The 19885-nt window shown below is 39.6% G+C and overlaps 1 protein-coding gene across 2 annotated transcripts in view; it reads right to left on the bottom strand.

Moving 5' to 3' along the window:
- LOC101540743 (neuroendocrine convertase 2) overlaps positions 1 to 19885 on the bottom strand; it is a 176304-nt gene that overhangs the window by 14473 nt on the left and 141946 nt on the right. For both annotated transcript variants that reach the window (XM_055129825.1, XM_055129826.1), the window contains exons 3-4: positions 4213 to 4326; positions 1402 to 1510 (exon numbers count right to left, since the gene is read on the bottom strand). In XM_055129825.1, the coding sequence (XP_054985800.1) occupies positions 1402 to 1510; positions 4213 to 4326 (223 nt within the window). The remainder of the gene's footprint in view (positions 1 to 1401; positions 1511 to 4212; positions 4327 to 19885) is intronic.

Raw genomic sequence — 19885 nt, 5'->3', positions numbered from 1 at the left:
GAACTCAGGTTTTTTTTTCTCCAACAGTAATGTGTCTGGCTATGGTCCCATAGTGACACAAATTTTACTGTTCCTCACATAATCCCCCGAGAGAAAACAGATATGACAATATATTCTAGGCAGATTTATTCCAACCCTAGATGTCTCTTTCTCCTAAGTGAACTGGCCTCAATACTTTGGCTTCAAAAATCAAAGCCTTAGGAAGGAAGAAATAATTATAAGTTCCCACCATGGGGGCATATATACACTCCAGGGCAGGGCTTCTTTTTGTTCATGAAAGCTCTTGGCCATATTGTCAAAGCTTTCACATACACTTCAAAATGTCTTACACATCAGAGAACACTGGAGCATTGTTTTTATGTTGATATTTAATAAGCCCACACAAAAACAGCATTGATTTTAAGCCTGCCAGCCCTCTTTTCTTCCCCAGCAATTCTGCTTCAAAGGCTTGCTTTGAGAACATAGTGTTCCTAAAGGACACTCAAAAAGGAAAGTCTCCATTGTTTCATCTCCATACAGGCTTTGTATAGAATTGGCCCTGTCCTGCCCGGTGGAGCTTTTACTGGAGGACCCAGATGGCTGATGAAGGCAGTGGAACATCCCCAATGTGATGCTACAGGACAGTTGCCAGAATCTTGTTAGAGCCAAGTTCATTTGTTGTTAGAAAAACCCACCAGTTTTCATATTGCAAACTATAGAAAATACAGCTATGCTATACAGCACAATATAGAAGGTAGAATAATATATGGGGAGTGGGGGGGCATGACAAAGAAAATGTTATCAAATCCTGCTTTATAAGGGTTTGTTCTAAAAGGACCAATGATGTCAAAATTTCTCTAAACTCCAGTTCTGCAACCAAAAGCTATTTTTATAAATGGAGAGTCATACTGTCTAATAGACCTTACTGTGATAATAAAAATAAAATTTATTCTCTGTAGCTGATAGCCTCTTACGTTTATTGAGAATGTAAAAAAAACATGAAGATAGTATAATTAAGAAATTGAATTTGAACTGTATTTAGTTTTAAATGGAATTTTAATGTTAATGTCCACATGTGGCTTGTGGATATGCCATTGGACAGTATGATGTAGAGAGATGGACAGCAAACAGAAAGAGGTTTGGCATATGATGTAAAGTAAGGCATAAACAATGATTCAATAAGACATTACTGTTGAGAGATGGGAAAGTTTCATTTGTTCATTTTAAAACTTCTTTAAAAAATGATGAATTCAAAGAAATGATAAGGTTGGGGGCACTGATCTGGGAGGAAGGTGAAGATTTTGTCAAAGCAGAGAGTTATTCCTTTTCTGATCAACATCTGCTAACAATGGAATATTTTTATTCTGAAGGCATGCAATGGCACACTTATTCCCAAGTTATGTAAAGCTTTAAGATACTCACCATCATCCATAATTCCAATGGTAACGCCTTTTCCCGTGTAGCCCAGCTCCCAGGCTTCTGCCACATTCAAGTCCAGGCCAGGTGTACCATCAGCTTGTCCTGTGTTGATCTGGTCACAGCAATTCCAAAGCGGAATTTCATTAGTTTGGTGTAGTAGAACACTGAGTAAAGTTTTCCTTTATTCTTTGTAACCATAAGATTCTAGGGCTAGTACAGAGACAACATCTGCACGAAACAGTAATTTTGAGTGTTTTACCCACCCACATCTATTATTAGCCTTCCTCTTCCATTTCTTGATGCACACAATTGATATTTTCTGTTTTATGTCAATATGCAAACAATTTCAACCCCCTCACACTATGACTGGCTTGCTATATTTAAGCTTTGTAGAGTTGTCATTGTAAGACATTTTCCTCAATATAGGATAAAATGCTTGCTTTTGTAGCTCTTTATACCTCAAATTTAAATGTCATATACTGTTTTGAATTATACTTATTTGAATATGTTTTCTCTTTACCAGGAGAAATCACTATTCTTTGTCACATATGTTCATTCTGTGTAGGTTTTCCCAAAGATGTCTTCTTTAAAAACAGTGAAGTCATGCATCTCACCTTCTTGTTATTTTTTATATTACAGATAAATGAGATTACTTGACATTTGTCCTTATTCTGTTTCCTCCAGTTTTATCCAAATTGTAGCAAATTGCATGATTTTATCATTCTTTGCAGCTACATAGTATTCCATTGTGCATATATACCATATTTTCATAATCCACGCAACTGTTGTTGGACACCAAGGTTGATTTGTTATCCTAGCTACTGCACTTAGTTCTGCAGTGAACTGTACACTTAAAACTTAACTATAAATAACAATATAATTGAAATATTTTAATCACTGTATCATTGTATCACTGTTATCCTGTTGTTCATCAATTTACTTGAGCAGGCACCAGTAACATCTCTATTCGTCCCAGCCCTGAGATTTTAGCAGCCCTTCCTTACTCATCTTTCCTGACACTGCCATATTAGAGGATCTTTCAAGGTCAGGGGAATGAGACCTGTTATTGTTAGTGTTTTTGGCATATTGAATACGCCATGGGTAGCTTATCAGGCTCTGCCATGTGGACAAGATACACTTGGTAGCTTGCTGGGCTCTTGTAGAGGTATAAATATATATATGTATAATTTCCCTCTATGATTTGTTGCCTACTGTCTGAACCCCACAAAATATGGTGTAGTAATGGGTAGGGAGCAATATTTTAATATTTAGCAAAAGTTAGAAAAATAGTCAAGTCAGAGTTTGTACTGGCAGAAGTTCATAGTGATCTATTTGCATTGGTAAAACATTGGATAAATGTAATTAGTGCTCTTTGTAAAAAAAGACACATCTCAGGCACAGATTAAGATTACTCACCTCCAGATCTCTTAGGATGGGAGATGTGAGCTGAATGCAGACAAAGGACCAAACATGATGGCCTTTCACTATCTGTATTGTAAACCACAGTTCCTCCAAAGTAGAGAGAAAGTAACAAGGAAAATGCTTGCCATAGAGGCCGAGGGTGGGGTGGGATGGGGTGGTGGAAGGAATACTGGGGACATTGGTAGAGGGAAAGGAACACTGGTGGAGGGATGGGTGTTGATGGGTGTTTGATCATTGTATGACTGAAACTCAATTGTGAAAGCTTTGTAACTGTATCTCACAGTGATTCAATTAAAAAAATGCAAAACCAAACAAACAAACACAAAACCAAAAACATTATGCCCCTCCATTCCCTTAGCCGTTAGCGTGGCCACATGATCGGCTTTAACCAGTGAAATGTAATGACACTCATGAGCCATTTTTCACACCGAGGAAGCAGTCTTAAGAGCTGGTGTGTGATGTCTCCTTTCCCCTTTCTGTGGTGTTCATGAAAATAGAGTTCAGGATAAAGTTGAGATGGAACTTGGGCACCATGAACCCTTCAGAGATTGTAAAGCACTGGACAGATTTGGATAGGTTTGGAGTCACTGGGGACCATTTAAATGGAAAAACTAATGAGGGCTGGAGCGATAGCACAGTGGGTAGGGCATTTGCTTTGCATTCGGCCAACCCAGGTTCAATCTCCAGCATCACATATGGTCCCCTGAGCACTGCCAGTTGTAATTCCAGAGTGCAAAGCCAGGAGTAACACCTGTGCATCACCAGGTGTGAACCAAAAAGCCAAAAAATAAAACCCAACAACAGCAGCAACAACAAAAACCTATCCAAATGAATCAAGAAGAACTGTTGGTGAAAATAAATTATTCACTTTACCAGATAGAATATTAATTAAATCTATGGAAATAATTTCCTGCCATTATTTTGGGAAGCACTATATTTATTTTTTTACTTTATTTGCCAAGCTCTATTGCTAATTCTCTATGAAGTCACCTCATTTTATGTCCAAGTTTTTACCCTTCCATTAATCTACCCATTGAGACCCACATCTTACTCTTCCCATACCTTTGACTTGATTATCCCATGTTTTTGCAAGTATTTATTCATATACTGATGTATCTTTTAGAATATGGGAGAATCTAGTCAGCAGTTGGTAGTAACTTTGGCCCTAGGAGATCATGACTATTTAGCAGTTCCAGAAGAAAGCATATAAGAGAGTGAGATGCATGACTGGTGATAGAAAATCAATATATAACAGAGGGAACTGAGAGATTCATTGAGTTGGATGCTGGCTAATGTCCCACAGAATAATGAGAAAATAGAAATATATTTTGCATATAAAATCTCAAAATGAGAAGCAACACAAAGACATAGAAGTAACACAAAGACACATACCAGATACCACTGCTTTGTAAAAAGAGGATCGTTCATGTTGATTTCGATCTCATTGATGTCTCTATACCCTCTCTTTTTTCGGTTGAATCCTTCCTGTTGCAAGGCTATCTTTACCTGTAATAGCAATAATTATACGTTACATGAATATATATTACCTTCATGTCTTGATACTGGAATTATTTTCCATGAATTCCAAATCTGTGTAAAGTATTTATTTTCCTCAGTGGAAGTCACATTAGTTTCATTTACACTCTGACTTTTGAATTATTTTTCCAAAAACAGTCATTTCTGTCTATGCCGAATGAACAGTCATCAGGGATAATTCTCACTGAATTTTTTTTTAAATGAGAGTTAGATGGAGAAATGTGTTTTTAAGCAAGATAAAGTGGAAGTGGAGGTCGTGGGAGGTCAGGAAGTGAAATAAGACAAAACAATGGAACTCTTGTGTTTTGTTTTGTATTTTGGGCCATACCTGGTGATGCTCAGGAGTTACTCCTGGTAGTGCTCGGCGGACCATATGGGATGCCTGGGATTGAAACTAGGTTGACTGCATACAAGACAAACACCTTATCCACTGTATTATTTCTCCAATGGAACACTTCTACTAAGGGAAAGAAACTTATGTGGATTCAGAGAGAATGAGTGAAAAACCACATAGGTTTTTTTTGTGGGAGATCTTTATATTTATTGTTAATACAGGTTATCTCATTTGAAAATCAGCCAAAACCAAAATACTCATGGAAACCCTAAAAGGACTGTCTGAAAACTCAGGAAATCTTTAGGAAATATTAAGAAAGAAGTGAGGTGCCTTTGGTGAGAAATGGGATGGGTGGTATAGCTCAGTTTTGGGTAATTGGACAAACCCTAATGCTTGGATGAAAAAGAAATTTATGTGTCTCCTCCTGGCAATAACTAGACTTTGAAATGCTCAGTAAACTTTCTTTTACTTTGGGCAATGATTAATTACTAATTTTTCTTCCAATGACTGTGACGAGTCTCTGAACATATACAGATAAATTATGCCAGTGGATAAAAGGGCATGTGCTGTATATTTGCAGGACACTACTAATCACCCCTTTTCTCAAATCTCCCCATCCATTATGGGCTAATCTCAAACCCACTGGACTTTGTGTTAACTGGGAGTGAGACGAGAGGATCCTGGATACTGCAAAGAGGCTACAGCCTGCTTCTGCTTCAGCAGTGTCTCAGGGGTATCTCTTTTCAAGTTATTGAATCTTCTAAAGGTGATGCAAAGGCAGAAAGAACCTGAGAAACAATTTATCTGAGTTTCAGTCACTGATATTCCTGTAAGAGAACCTTGCCATAGTTTCACAGCTCAATGCTGGGGGTCCCTGAAGACCAACGGCCGAGAATGCCTCATATCTTTCCAACACATTGTCTCTGGCATAAATGATCTGGAATTGATCTTTATGACTTGCAATCAATATGAGATGAGAGGAAAGCAAGAGGGCCTAGGTCATTTATGATGGAAGGAAGAGAAGAATTAAGAGACCACAGATGAAGATGCCTGTTTGTCCTTGCCTGCTGCTCTGGAATGAAGGCAGTTGTGAGGTAGCGGTTTCCTACTTTCTGGATATGAAGAACAAAGTAGGCTGGGGCTCATTTGCCAGAGAAATTCACATTCAACCAAAAACTCTACGCAGGTTTCCCTTCTATTGGAAAGGGGAGTATGCCTCCTTCGCATGATTTGATAAGTTCCTTGGGAGGGTCTGGAAATGCTCAGAAACAGCTTATGTACATATGAATAATAATATTCCCAGACTCCTAAGACAACCTACCAATTCATATCAGAGGAGTAGGAAAAGTAGTGGTAGGTGTGACGACATTCATTTGGTGAGTTTTTTGTAGGTATTTCAATAAGACATAGTTATTCTGGTATGGCTTAAACATTATTTTCCTCAGAAGGAAATATAAAAATAACTGAAAAAAATGAGATGAACACAGACACACATATAGTTTGTTTTTTGTTTTGGGACAACACCTGGCTGTGCTCAGGACTTACTCCAATTTTGCCCTCAGGGATTGCCCCTGGTGCGGGCTCAGGGTACCATATGGGTGCTGAGGATTGAACATGGGTCAGCAGCATACATGGTAACCACCCTAATTCTGTACAACTGCTCTGGCCCCAAGATGAATGTTTTTGAAATTGCAAGTCTGTGGTCACAGCACCCAAGTACCGACAGGCTCCAGTACTGTTGGATATCCCCCAACATACCAATAAAATTTTATTGCCCAAATAGCAAACATATGGAAACAGGTAGAGTCCATTGAAGAGTAATGAATTATAATTTGAAATGCCATATTGAATGAGGGAGATAGAGAGAAGGGTAAAGTACATTCCTAGTGTGTGCAAGGCCTTGATTTTGATTCCTGGCACCGAAAGGCCCCTTTACACCATTAAGTGTAGCACTGATTTCTGCTTGTTTTCCACCTCCCCTGGCACTGCTAGGCCTAAATAATTCACCATTCATTTGTGAGTCAGTGAACTATCTTGCCTGGACTGCCAGTCTGAGCATCAACCCTCAGGCATGGCCCTGATATCCTCTTTCCTAAACATTGTTGAGTGTGTGGTTCTAGAAATCCCTCTATACATATGTAGGTGTCTGATCTTTATCTCTCTGTCTTCCTATCTGTCTGCCTATCATCTCTCTATCTGCCACTCACCCCTTTATATCCTCTGGGAAGTGAATGCCAAGATGAGATTAAATTTGTAGGGTTTTATTAGGAGAGAAAACACAAGAAACTCTCTAATAAAATCTGAGTCCATTTGAGTGAACAATTGTCGGCAAAGGTGTGCTAGGCTGTCCCCCTAGTTTAAGGAAGGTTGGGCAAGGCTATTGGGAATCTAAAGATGGCTGTCAGAATCCCTGTCTCTCCCTGGCTCAGTCTTGCTGCAGTATAGCTGCCTTACTAGGTCACTGGTCAGTGCAGCTGTGACAGGGAGTGAGGCCTGTGGCTGACAGTGTGATGGATTTCAGAGTATAGCCCTGTGGACTCTGGGCAGCTACTTCCCTGAAGTCATAATCTCAGAGGAGTCACAGAGATGGCTATGCATGCACACACAAGTACCTATGTGCACCTATAGATGGTGTAGTCACTAATGTGAACTATTTAAAGTATTAAAGCAGATGTAGTGCTCAATTTGGAAAGAGGCAAAGACGCTGTTCTGGGAATTTTCTCTTGCCATGAAAGCCAATGTTCAAATAAGTATTTTAAATAAATTTTAAATTTCTTTTTATGTTTTTTATTGAATAACAAAATAAGTATTATTTTGATTTTGAAAAGAAGGAACTTTAATTCAGCTTTCATATCATCCCATCTGATTCCCATAGTGAGATGTTTAATGCTCCACCCACTAACAAACTGCCTCCATTGGCTTCCACCGAGGGGTCCTATTTTTTTGGGGTCCCTGTCATGAATGATTGCCTTCAGCAAACCCCTTTCGTCTGCTTGGATCTTCACCAGGTGAGAGCAACCACTGTGTGCAAGCTCAGAGCCCTTGTCTGCTGATGTTTCCCCACAGCATCAGAACAAGAAGACTCTCATTTCTTTTAAATAACAATACTGGAAGGCTTACTGCAATATCACTCCAAACTCAATTACACCAAGTGCATTGGGCTGAAACTGTTTAAATTCATTTCCATAAAATTAATTTTTAATTTCATAAATTAGGTTTTAATGGAAACCAGTGATGCCTTGGAAGTCTACTGGACTCTTGGGATAACACCTTGTCTCATGACCCAGGAGTGCTACAGCCTGACTTAGGTGTCTGCAATTTTGTCATGTTTTGTGCTATTAAGAATTAACAATGCTTAAATTGCAGAGGAACTTCTGAGTTTACTTTCTTGTCCACCCTGATGATCCCAGTTATAATTTCAAGGAAGATGAGCACCTTAAAGTATATGCTTTTACTTTCTCTTTTATTATTTAATACCATTGCTTTTGATTTTATGATTTCTTGTCCAATCCTAAACATTTGAATTTAATTTTCACATAATTATCAGACATCATAATTGTTCACCTTTTGTTCATTAAATATCCTGCCATAGAATTTTAATATGCTTCTCTATAGCTCTCATTTTAATCTTAGTGACTACATAAATATTTCATAAGCAATATTCCATAATTTTTACAATGAATTTCCTCTTATTGGTCATTTGGATAATTTTCTGTTGAAAGCAAAATTGACATGAGCAGAGAGGTGAGTTTACAAACTACGATTAAATACTATGAGGAAGATTTTGGTGTTATAATTCTGTCTACTATAAAGACCTTGATGTCAGACATGAATTTCCAAAAGCCTGTGTTCTACCTTCATATTATAAAAGGCTACATTTATTCTATTTTGCTCTTCCTCTTAACTGTAACTTTACCTGCACAATAGTCTTTCCTTAGCACTTAGTTGTGGTACCAATGGCATGGGTAGAACATAACCATAGCATATATATGTATTTGTTTTATTTTGGGTCACATATGGTAATGCTCAGGGCTTATTCCTGGCTCTGCACTCAGAGATTACTCCTGATGGGACTCAGGGGAAATATATAGTTCGGGGGGTTGAACCTGGGGCAGCAGCATGAAAGACAAATGGCCTAGCAGCTATCCCATGGGCCAACAGCCAAAACTTCTTAATAATGTACAGTTGGCTCCAGTATTTCATTTAGAATGCTTCTCCAAGTTGGTCTATTGAATATTTCACTGTATCACTGTCATTCTGTTGTTTGTCGATTTACTCGAGTGGGCACAGTAATATCTCTATTCCTCCCAACCCTGAGACTTTAGCAGCCTCTCCTTACTCGTCTTTCCCAACAATTGGAGGCTCTTTTAGGGTCAGGGGAATGAGACCTATCGTTACTGTTTTTGGCATATCAAATGCACCACTGTATCTTGCCATGCTCCACGTGGGCAGGATACTCTCAGTAGCTTGCCGGGCTCTCCAAGAGGTATATGTGTGTGTGTGTGTGTGTGTGTATGTATATATATATACATATATATATATATATATATATTACTCTATGATTTGTTGCCTAGTGTCTGAACTCTATCAAATATGGTGTGGTAATTATGGAAAGCGACCTGGAGTGTGGCAGCAGTAGGGTAGTGGAGGTCGACTGCCGGGGCTGGGTCCCTTGGGGTGGGGAGGGTTCTCACCTGCCCCCCCTGGGGGGTCCCAAGTGAAAACAGCCTGGTGCGGAGGCTATTATAATAATTGAATTGAATAATACAAATATTCAATCCCTACTGAATATTTATTCAATAAATATTGAATATTTATACAAATAAAATATAAAACTGGAATTTTTTTACTGGTTCTTATTTTATTAAAAGTGCGCATTATTCTATAATTTTGATCAACTTTCTATTATTATCACTAAGAACTGGACTGGTGCTCAGGGCCTACTTCCAATGTGATACTCAGGGGTTGATCCCAAAGGTGCTTGGGGGATCATACAGAGCCCATGTCAGGGATTGAATTGAGGTCTCCTACCTGCAAAGCATGCATGCTAGTCTGTTGAGCTATTGCTACCCCCTTTTTAACTTTGCTTTACCATAGAGACTCGACAAAAATGTCAATACCTCACACACCCTTTTTTCTTCTAATATCTTTCTTCAATTATGAATTTTTTAGTCAACAAATGTTTTTGTATGCATACAGAGTAAAAGTTATAAACCGTACTAGGTGAAATAGGTACTATCCTTTCACATTTGCATGCTCATTTACAAGGTAAAGTAACAGCTACTTTCACTAGACTCAATGTTCTCCACAAAATTGTGGGTCAGGTACCAGTTATTGTTCACCAAATGAAGCCATGGTGGAGTGACTACTTAGGTCAGTCGATTCTGAATGCAAGGAATTCTCTTCTAAGGTACATAGCTTCTCCACAGGACACAGAATGTAGTCACTGTTCCAGAATCTGGGACAGCTACAGTGCAGATGAAACTCTCAAAGGACCTAGGCTGGGATCACTTCCACACTGGGCTGATAATTAAACAGCTTCTAATTAGTACTAACTATATCAGATAGGGGAGGAACAAAGAAAAAGCAGCACAAGAAGGGAAACTTTCCTCCTCAGAGGGACCATCTTGAACACCAAAAAAGAAACAGAAAACAAATTTGGCAGGTGGCAGAAAAACACTGAAGTTATCAATCTAGGATGCTGTTGACAGTGTTACAGTATTGCTTCATGTACAAACAAGAATTAGTCTTTATATTTGTCACTGTTAAAGGCTGAGTTGTATCTCCCTAAAAGCCAACTTTCAGTACCTTAGACTGGATCCCTATTTGGAAATAGGGTAGTTGAAGATGTCACCAAATTGAGATTATTTTATAGTAAAGCAGGCTTTTAATAAGAAATGGCTTGTGCATCCAAAAACAGAACGACACATCAAGAGGTACCGTATAAATATATCAGACAAATGGAATGAAGCCTGGTGAAGGGGAAGGTGGCAGAGAGTGGGAACATAATGACCAGCCAAATGTGAATCTTTCAGAGCTAGGAGAGGAAAGGAAAGGCATACTCCTAGAGATTTCAGAGGGACCTTGGCTCTGCCAACATCATGATCTCAGCCCAGTGGCTTCTAGGGATGTGAGAGAGAATAAATTTATGTTATGTTAAGATGCTCAAGTTGGGATACTTTGTTAAGGAAATTATTACGACCACTATGAATTGAATGAATACTCTAATATAACCACAAGAATTAAACTGTAATAAAGACATAATATATTTTTTCTCTGTAAACTTAATTTTGTTTAAAAGTGTTTCATAATTTCCTTAGGACAAAGATATTTTTTTACTACACTTAATTTTTTTCATACTTATCATAAAATAAGTATATAATAATTTATATAGTAATTTTTCCTGTACATTACTAAAACTTTTTATTCAGTCTAATTCAAAACTGTTCATGCCATGTTTTCCCACATGATATAATCCTCAGTGCTACAAAATGAATTGGTGATCAGTATTCCTTGAAAGAGTGCCATACTGTTGCTTAGCAGTTGTCTTGGAGGATTTTCCTCCAAGCTGCCAACAGCTATTCTGTACATTTTGATGCACACGCCTAAGCAAGGACAATTTTGTCATTCTTGTCACTTGCTGAGAGCAGTTGTAAGATGCATGTAAATGAAACATGCAATTTAGAATTAGTGATATATAATAGTTTTCACTCTACTGAGGTTTTCTGAGACAAACTTTTGATCTGTTCAAGTGGAACTTCTCTCAGTTTGGAGTGAACTAGTAAGTGAATTCAGAGATAGTCATCCATGGAAGCCATGAGGTTTCATAGAAAATGCTTGGGGTGGGGAGTCAGGAGCGCTGCACCATGGTGCCAAAAACTTGCATTGAAATCTGCATTTGTTCCTACTTATTGTGTTGCTGAGCATAATCGTGACCTTTCTGAGGTTCAGTTTCCTAAATTAGGAATAGTAACTACCTCCGTGGAGGCTGGAGAGATAGGAAAATAGGTGATGCATTTGCCTTGCATACCACCAACCTGGCTTTGATCCCTGGCATCCCTATAGTTCTCCTGAGCCCAACCAATAATGATCTCTGATCACAGACCTAGGAGTAAGCCCTGGGAACTGCTGTATGGCTCTAAAGCAAATAAACACCCCCCCCTCAAAAAAATGCAAGAATGACTCCTGAGAGTTTTCTTAAGGAATGAACGATGTCAATTACTATGGAAAACTGGCATGTAATTGAGTCAAGAATCTTGAGTTAAGATCATTCTGCATAATGTGAACAGGCTCTCCATCCTGACAAGTATCCTGGTAGGAGACTCAGGGGAGGGAAATACGCAGGAGGAAGAGGAAAGTCCATGTGGAAAGCATCTAGAGAGCAGACTGACACAGTCGCCAACGGAGGAGTCCTGACAGCTATTAGAAGATGAAAAGAGGAGGCAGAACTCTCCCCTGGAGTCTTTAGTCTGCATTCAAACCTGTCTGAACTTTGATTTTGGAGTCCCAGTCTTATGAACTGGGAAGGAATAAACCGAAATTATTTTAAGTGACCGAGTTTGTAGTAATTCACAATAGCAGGCATAGAAGCAGAATATAATGCAAAAAATTAAAAATGATGTACATGTGTGTATATTTATATATAGATGTGATCCTGTTATATAGCATATGTATGCTTACTATCTAAATTTAATATAGCATACAGCTAGAAGATATTACATATGTAATGTCAATGTGTTAACATATCTAGATGTTGATATTTCTTTTAAAGATACAAAATCTGGTAGTTTCTTTTTAAAATTTGTAAAGACCATGCTAACTAACAAATACTGTATTTTTCCCACAAAATCTTTTGTATCCTCTTTTAAGATATGTAGATAATTTAATCATATAGCTATAGCATAGTGGGTAGGGCTTTGCCTTGTACGCAGCTGTCTTGGGTTTAATTCCTCTGTCCCTCTCAGAGAGCCTGGTAAGCTATCAAGAATATCCTTCCCACACAGCAGAGCCTGGCAAGCTACTCATGGTGTATTTGATATGCCAAAAACAGTAACAAAAAGTCTCACAAAGGAGATATTACTGGTGTCTGCTCGAGCAAATCAATGAACAACAGGGACGACAGTGCTACAGTGCTACTTAAAACCAATTTAATTCTCTTTACATCTGTTTAAGGATATTCTGATTATTTGAAAATGTTGAGAATATTTCTCCTTAATTTTTCTTACAGGACTAAAGGAGGGAAATCTTCCTCTGAAATCTTCATTTGTACTTTGCACTCAGTCAGCTCTTGAGTGAATTTATTGGTCACCCTGACACCCACAAGTCTATAACTCACCCTCCCTATACATGCACTTTCTCTGGTCTCTTTCCCTATAAAATGCTTCTTCAGATCATACAAACAAGATGGTTTGGGGACAACAGGACTCCACCGTCTTCTCAGGTTACTAGCTCCCAAATAAACATATTTTTCTTGTATCAAATCTCTTACCTCTTGACTATTGTCCTTACAGAAGTAATCACCCAAATGGATATACGATGACATTCTGAAGAGGATATCCTGCAACCAGTTCCAGATCTAGACTAAGGATGCCAGCCCCAAATCAAAGGCTACAGCCCTTTGGAGCATTTAGCAGGAAAAAGGCTCTGAGAAGACTAAATGGAAACCTCTAGAACTCAAATTCTTTTCCTTTAACTGTACTCTAGTAACAGAACTATTCTCTTTACAGAAAATCCAAGTGGGGCAGTTTGCAAAGGTCTATGAAGGCAGTGTTGCAAGAGCAAACCCTACACTCTCCATTCTGGGGTCATTCATACTTGAGTCTAGGTGTGTACTTTCCCCCTTTATTTTATGGTTCACTCCACTCTAGGGCTACCCACATTCCAACTTGGGGTATGGAATTTCTTTCCTCTACTTTATGGTGTTTGCTTGCGATAACACAGCAGGTAGGGTGTTTACTTTGCACACGGCTGACCCGGGTTCGATTCCCTCTTGGAGATCTCAGCAAGCTACTGAGAGTATCCCGCCCGCACGGCAAAGCCTGGCAAGCTACCTGTGGCGTATTCGATATGCTCCAAACAGAAACAACAAGTCTCACAATGAAGACATTACTGGTGCCTGCTCGAGCAAATCTATGAACAACAGGATGACAGTGCTACAGTGCTACTTTATGGGGTCCTCTCTTCTCTCTCCTCTTCCATTATTCATAAATAAGGCTATTTTGTTTAGCTGTTACTGAAATTATTTTCTGCAGGAGTAGACAGCAAATCTAGAAAGCTGGAGGAGTTTAGGACTTTTACGTCCCTGTTGCCATATAGGGGTTGGCTCTGACTCTGAGTCCTGATTTCTCCCTCTGTCACTAACAAAACTATGGTGGGCCAAGCAGAGGAATAGTGATGAAGCAATAAGGCAGTTCCTTGGGACTTGATGAATTACTTTGTCATTAACCCATTAATGGTCCAAAGCATGACTTCTGAGTTTCCTTTTGAAGATGCAGGAGCTGAGGCCTGATTAAGACTCCGAATGGGGCACCAGCTCAGAGAGAGCTTAAGGAAAGGCAAAACTTTAGCATGAATATAGGCTGAAATTAAGAATTTGAAAGAAGGCAAGCAAAAATTTAAAGTTCTTTTTCCTTGACATCTTCCCAGCAACAGACTCTTAACTACTTAGAAAGCTCCAAATAGGGGCACTTTGGGAAAAACTCTGTACAACCAGCTTTACAAAAGGAAGAGAGATACTTTCTCCTCTGAGACAAAGCCCATATTCTCTCTTGAATGCGTTATCACTTCACTACCTCTCTGTCTCTGTCTCTCTCTTTCTCCTCTCTTGCTCTTCAAAAGCTCAGGTGGTGGGCATCAATTCCAGTGCCGTATAGATCAACTGGACCTTGGGTGCAGTTCTATGACTGCCTGTGGGGCTGGTAGGATACTAGTTGGCATCCACTTTTCCAGTCCTAATATACAGTTCTGATCCTTGTATTAATCCCCAAAAGTCAAGGTGGGTCAAAAAGCAGGGAAGTACTACTCTCTTTTTGGGGGACTATTATTCCTGGTCCCCCATGTCTCTCACTGATTTTCATAGCATACTTTGTGTGGATAACGCCTTCTGTTTTACAGCTCCCCACTCACCCCATCTATTATGGCCATCGTAGAAAACTCATACAGTATCTCGACATCCTGGCTGCACAGTCTGGAGACTACTGCACATGCTGTGTCTCTGTTCCCACTTCATATTTGGACTCTGGTGAGGATACATAAGATAATGCATAGAAACACCTAACCTGTAGCACATGATCTATATAAATGCCTACAGTTGCTATACTCATTATTGCCAGGGATGCAATATTATGAAATATTTTAGGCCCCAAAGACAGGTAGTAGAATTTTTACCTCCATTCTTTCTCAACCCAAGTTGGTTTTATCCCATAATGGTCCAGAGGGTCTTTGATTCATTCTTCTTAGCTTGGTGAAGACAAATCAAATTAAACATGGCAAGGGAAAGTAGTTGGAATGCATGCTCATCTGTGTTCTGAATGTGAAGAGTGTATGCCTGTATCTTTTTACTTTCCTGGTCCAAGCTCCATATTGTTTCAGAGTTTGGCTTGAAACAAGCATATCAAACAAAGGACCCAGAAAAGCTGTTACTGGGGGGTTGGTGTGGGAGATGAGACAGAGGAAGGAGAATATTCCTAAACTAGTGCTAGTTCATGTTTTCTCCAATATCTGGCATTATGTGTAAAGATTCAAACAGGGCTCTGGAGATAGGAGGATTAGAAGCAATACCCAGAGAGATGAAATTCCAGGAGGGCGGGAGAAGTCAGGGAGTCTCATTGCTTAATTTCTTCCTTGAAAAGGCACTAGAACTTTTTAGAAGGCACAATTATAGGCAAATCATAGGGCTTAACTTTTCAAAGAACTGAGTTTAGCCACAATTACAGCTGAATGCACCCTATTGATTGCCCTCATTTAGAAGGTTTAGTTCATCTAGCAAGAATGAAGACGATCAATTGAGAAGAGAAGACATGGATACCTTTCTCTTGCCACAATTACTTTACTTTTCAGTGACAATATGTTAACAAATTTTTATCTATCTAAAATCCCTGTATACAAGATAGACTATGAGATTAGTCAGTGCAATGGCAACAATGAGAATGCCTTTGGAGGCAAAATTTTAGCCCCCACATTTTTGATATATACATAATGGCCAAGGTTGTATTCAAGTAGAAACTCGAACTTCCTCTTGCCCAGCCTTTCAGGATGGCAGGAAAATGACACAAGGTTAGATTTAAGTGATGAAGGAAAGGAATATTACAGTAGTAAGAATTATGAAAGATTCCTAGGAAGAGGTGATTAGACTGCCATCTGCTTGAAAGGACATTTTCCAGGGATACTTTGAAACACTAAAACCTTGGCCAAATGACATTATTCAAGGTAGTCTTGAAAGGTGAGTGTGTAAAAGAAGCATAGCTAGTCTATGTTGCTTTAATTCATTAATAGCTTTGAACCATGCACATGAAGTGCCACTCCAGAGAGCCTACTGGGTAATATGGGTGTCAGTGTCCTATCATAAGTGTGTAGAAAGTTCTCAAGTGGGCAGGAAGTTCTAGAAGAACAAATGGGAGGAGGACTAGGAGGATAAGAAAAAGGGGCGCCTAGGGTTCTTCCAAGTTTACTTCAGCTGTAGCCCTAACTATACCTATCTAATCCCCCACTCTGTGGCTCCACTTGTCTTGGAAGACACCAAGGGATCAGCCAGGGTCTATATAAAAAGTGCTTCTGGAGTTTTGTCTCCTACAAATCTGTGCCTTGATGCTAGTGTGGGAGGAATTTATTAGTGATTCAAAAGAAGGATGCAAAGTGGGGGTGTATCTGGATGCCTGATCCCCTTTATATTCTTGAGGGAGGGCTCAAGAATTGTGCTCCTGGAAAGAAATGAAATAATGAATCTAATTAAATTTGTGATGTGAGTCTCATTGTCTCACTAATCATGTTGCCTGTGGCTGGTGAGCATCTTTGGGGAGTGCTAATAGCATCAAGGTTGCCTGGGTTGGTCCTGCAGCCTGGTTACCTGCACTGTTTCCATGGCTGCAGGATAATAATGGTGCCCTAATCCCAGTTGTTATTTCACAGATGTGGTTAGGGGAAAGATGGGTTAAGCAGAGAGTACTGTTGTTTGACCTAAAGTCATGATTCTGTTAATTGCTAAAGACCATTCCAAGGCACTGTGGTGAGTGAGCCAGCAACAGATTTGGAGTCTACAAAATACCGGCATTGTTTGTTTTTATTGTGTAATTTCTGAGATGTAAATTCAGAGAGTCTCTTGCCCGGAACCTAGCCACAGACATGCTCAAGGCCCCTCTCCACACGTTTGGACAAACCTCACGCATGAAGGTACCGGCAGAGGAACCCAGTTGTGTAATCCCATCAATGGCCAACATCCAGAGACTTAAAAGCAAGCTCCCAGAAGAGAGCGATGCAGAGAGTCTCTTGCCCGCACCCTGGCTGTCTTCCCTGGGGCCCCTCAGAGGGGAGGGCTCCAGCTTCCCTCCCCACCCCAAGCAGAGCTCCCGGCGGCTTGAAGACCACCAGAACCTAGCCACAGCCACGCTCAAGGCCCCTCTCCACACGTTCAGACAAGCCTCATGCATGAAGGTACCGGCAGAGGAACCCAGGTGTGTGTTATCCCATCAACAGCCAACATACAGAGACTTAAAAGCAAGCTCCCAGAAGCGATATCTTACAACCTACTTCTCCCCCTGGGAGAAACTAGCAAGCTACTGAGAGTTTCCTGCCCACATGGGACAGCCTCGCAAGCTTCACATGGTGTATCCATATGCCAAAAGCCAGTAACAAGCTGGATCTCGTTTTCCTAACCCTGAAAGAGCCTCCAATGTGGCATCGTTGGGAAGGCCGAGTAGAGAGAGTCTTCTAAAATCTCAGGGATAGGACGAATGGAGAGGTTACTAAGCCCACTCGAGAAATTGACAATCAACAGGATTTCGTAATTCATGATTTGTGAATTTCTGAGATAGGTCTCTCAAATTCTGAGTCATATTTTCTTCATCTAGAGTAGAAGTGGGTAATGGAACCCACTGCCTATTTTGTAAATAAACTTTGTTAAGCACAGCTGTGCCCATTTGTTTATAGTCTATCTTTGGCTGCTTTCAAACTACAAGGATAGAGTTGAGCAGCTGCATCGCGACCCTTGGGCCCACAGAGTCTAAAGCATTTGCTGTTTGACCATTTACAGAGACTATAAAGCATGGAGTTACATAACAAGAAGATGATTAAATTCTTGATTGTATAGGCTCAATGATCAGATCACATGTAATAATATTTTATTATTGGGATTGGGGAGGGTGGGAGGGACGCCGGGTTTACGGGTGGTGGAGAATGGGCACTGGTGAAGGGATAGGTTCCCGAACTTTGTATGAGGGAAGTATAAGCACAAAAGTGTATAAATCTGTAACTGTACCCTCACGGTGATTCTCTAATTAAAAATAAATAAATTATAAAAAAAATATTTTATTATTGGAATCTATAAGTAAATGGTAATAATATAATTATAATGAACTTCTCATTGATGATAATGGACACAGATGCAGAATTTAGTGCACAGGTACAGACTGTTAGAGCACAAAGCAAGTTTCCAGTACCCAAATTACTTTCCCTGACTGATTTCCAGCAATGTGCATTGACTGAAAGAGTTAAGCTTTAATTTTAAATCTTCATTATCCTCGTTGATTATGTCTCAATTTGAAAAGATTAGAAAATAAGTCCTTTGAGACAAGCAGTACATCCCAGGTGTTATCACTTACTAACATATGTGCATGAATTCATTAATTACATGGTCTTTCCCAAAGATTCTGGTTCAGATTGGTGGGAGAATGGTATAGGAGCTTATTGAAAAAGTAATTTCAAAGCTCTTGGTTAGTTTCCTGCAACCCAGAGAGAAGTGTCACAGAAAGCAACGACAAAGAAGTTTAGGCTTAGAATTAGGTGCCGCCGTAAGAGGGAAGATCAAGATAAAGGAGGTGAGAGGGCATGGTGAAAAACTCTCCATAGGTTTGCTTCCTTAGACACATATCTTATGTGATATATGTCATCAGTATGGAAAAATGTACTTAGCTCTTTTATGTAATGACAAAAGGTTGTAGCATTGTTTCTCGGTAAGTTTTCAGCATGGCAACAAACCCAAAAGCCCCCTGACACAGAGAACAGATTATTGAAAATTCATCATTTATCCTATTTGGGAGATGGGATACTTCCCAATTGGTGCCCAGGAGGTCAGTCCCTGGCTGGCAATGTATTCCAGGCCACCCTGGCAATGCAAGGGTGTTTGCCATAACCTACCCCAGATCTGGTGCATCTAGACAATCACTTAAATCTCTTTGTTATCTTCTGCTCCACCCCATACTCCTTGTCCCATTTCCTCTTCTTGATTCACAAATTCTAAGGGCTTGTTTATTGGATTAGGACAATGAAGACTTAAAGAAAAGAATCAGGAGTATTTCTCAAAGGGTTGGAGCACACATGTTGCATGCATGAGGTTCAGGCTTCATCCCCAGCATTGGATGGCCCCTTGAGTACTGCCAGAATTGAGGGCTGAGTCAGGAGTAGTCTCTGAGAACTGCCGGATGTGATCCCAAAAAAGAAAAAAAAAGTTAAAGAATAAAGAAGATTCACTCCTTCAATTTTTCAATTATTTCTTTCTAAAGGGAATCTATTTTTAATCATCTTCAAAGGTTAGAGTCCTGTCAACAGCTTTGTCAATTTTTTCCTCCTATTGATATTTTATTAGTTGCCAATGGAACTCTTCCAGGTTGACAGGTTGGAAAAGAAAATGTGTGTGGAAATTAAAACTGGCATATATCTGAAATATTTGGGGGTTGGTAACTGCTGCTTTACTCAGCACCACCCTTCAGACCCACGCATAAAGCTGCTGTAGAGAAATTATATGTCAAACCAAGTAGCCCACAAATGACAAAACATCAACTAGGAATAAAGGTCAGAGCAATTGATTCTTAACTCACTTCTACTTATGCACAGAGCACCCAGTGATAGGGCATTAATGAGCCCTAACACAGTGATGCAGAATAAATGAAGAAATAAATGAATCAACTTTACAATTGTGCTCCTGGAAGGTATGGAACTAACCATGCGCTTCTATCTGCTCTCTGAGAAATGCCTGGAGAAAAC

This window comes from Sorex araneus, chromosome 3 (assembly GCF_027595985.1).
Source record: "Sorex araneus isolate mSorAra2 chromosome 3, mSorAra2.pri, whole genome shotgun sequence".
Taxonomy (NCBI): domain Eukaryota; kingdom Metazoa; phylum Chordata; class Mammalia; order Eulipotyphla; family Soricidae; genus Sorex; species Sorex araneus.
The sequence above is the reverse complement of the archived record's forward strand: the minus strand, read 5'-3'. Positions and strand labels throughout refer to the sequence as shown.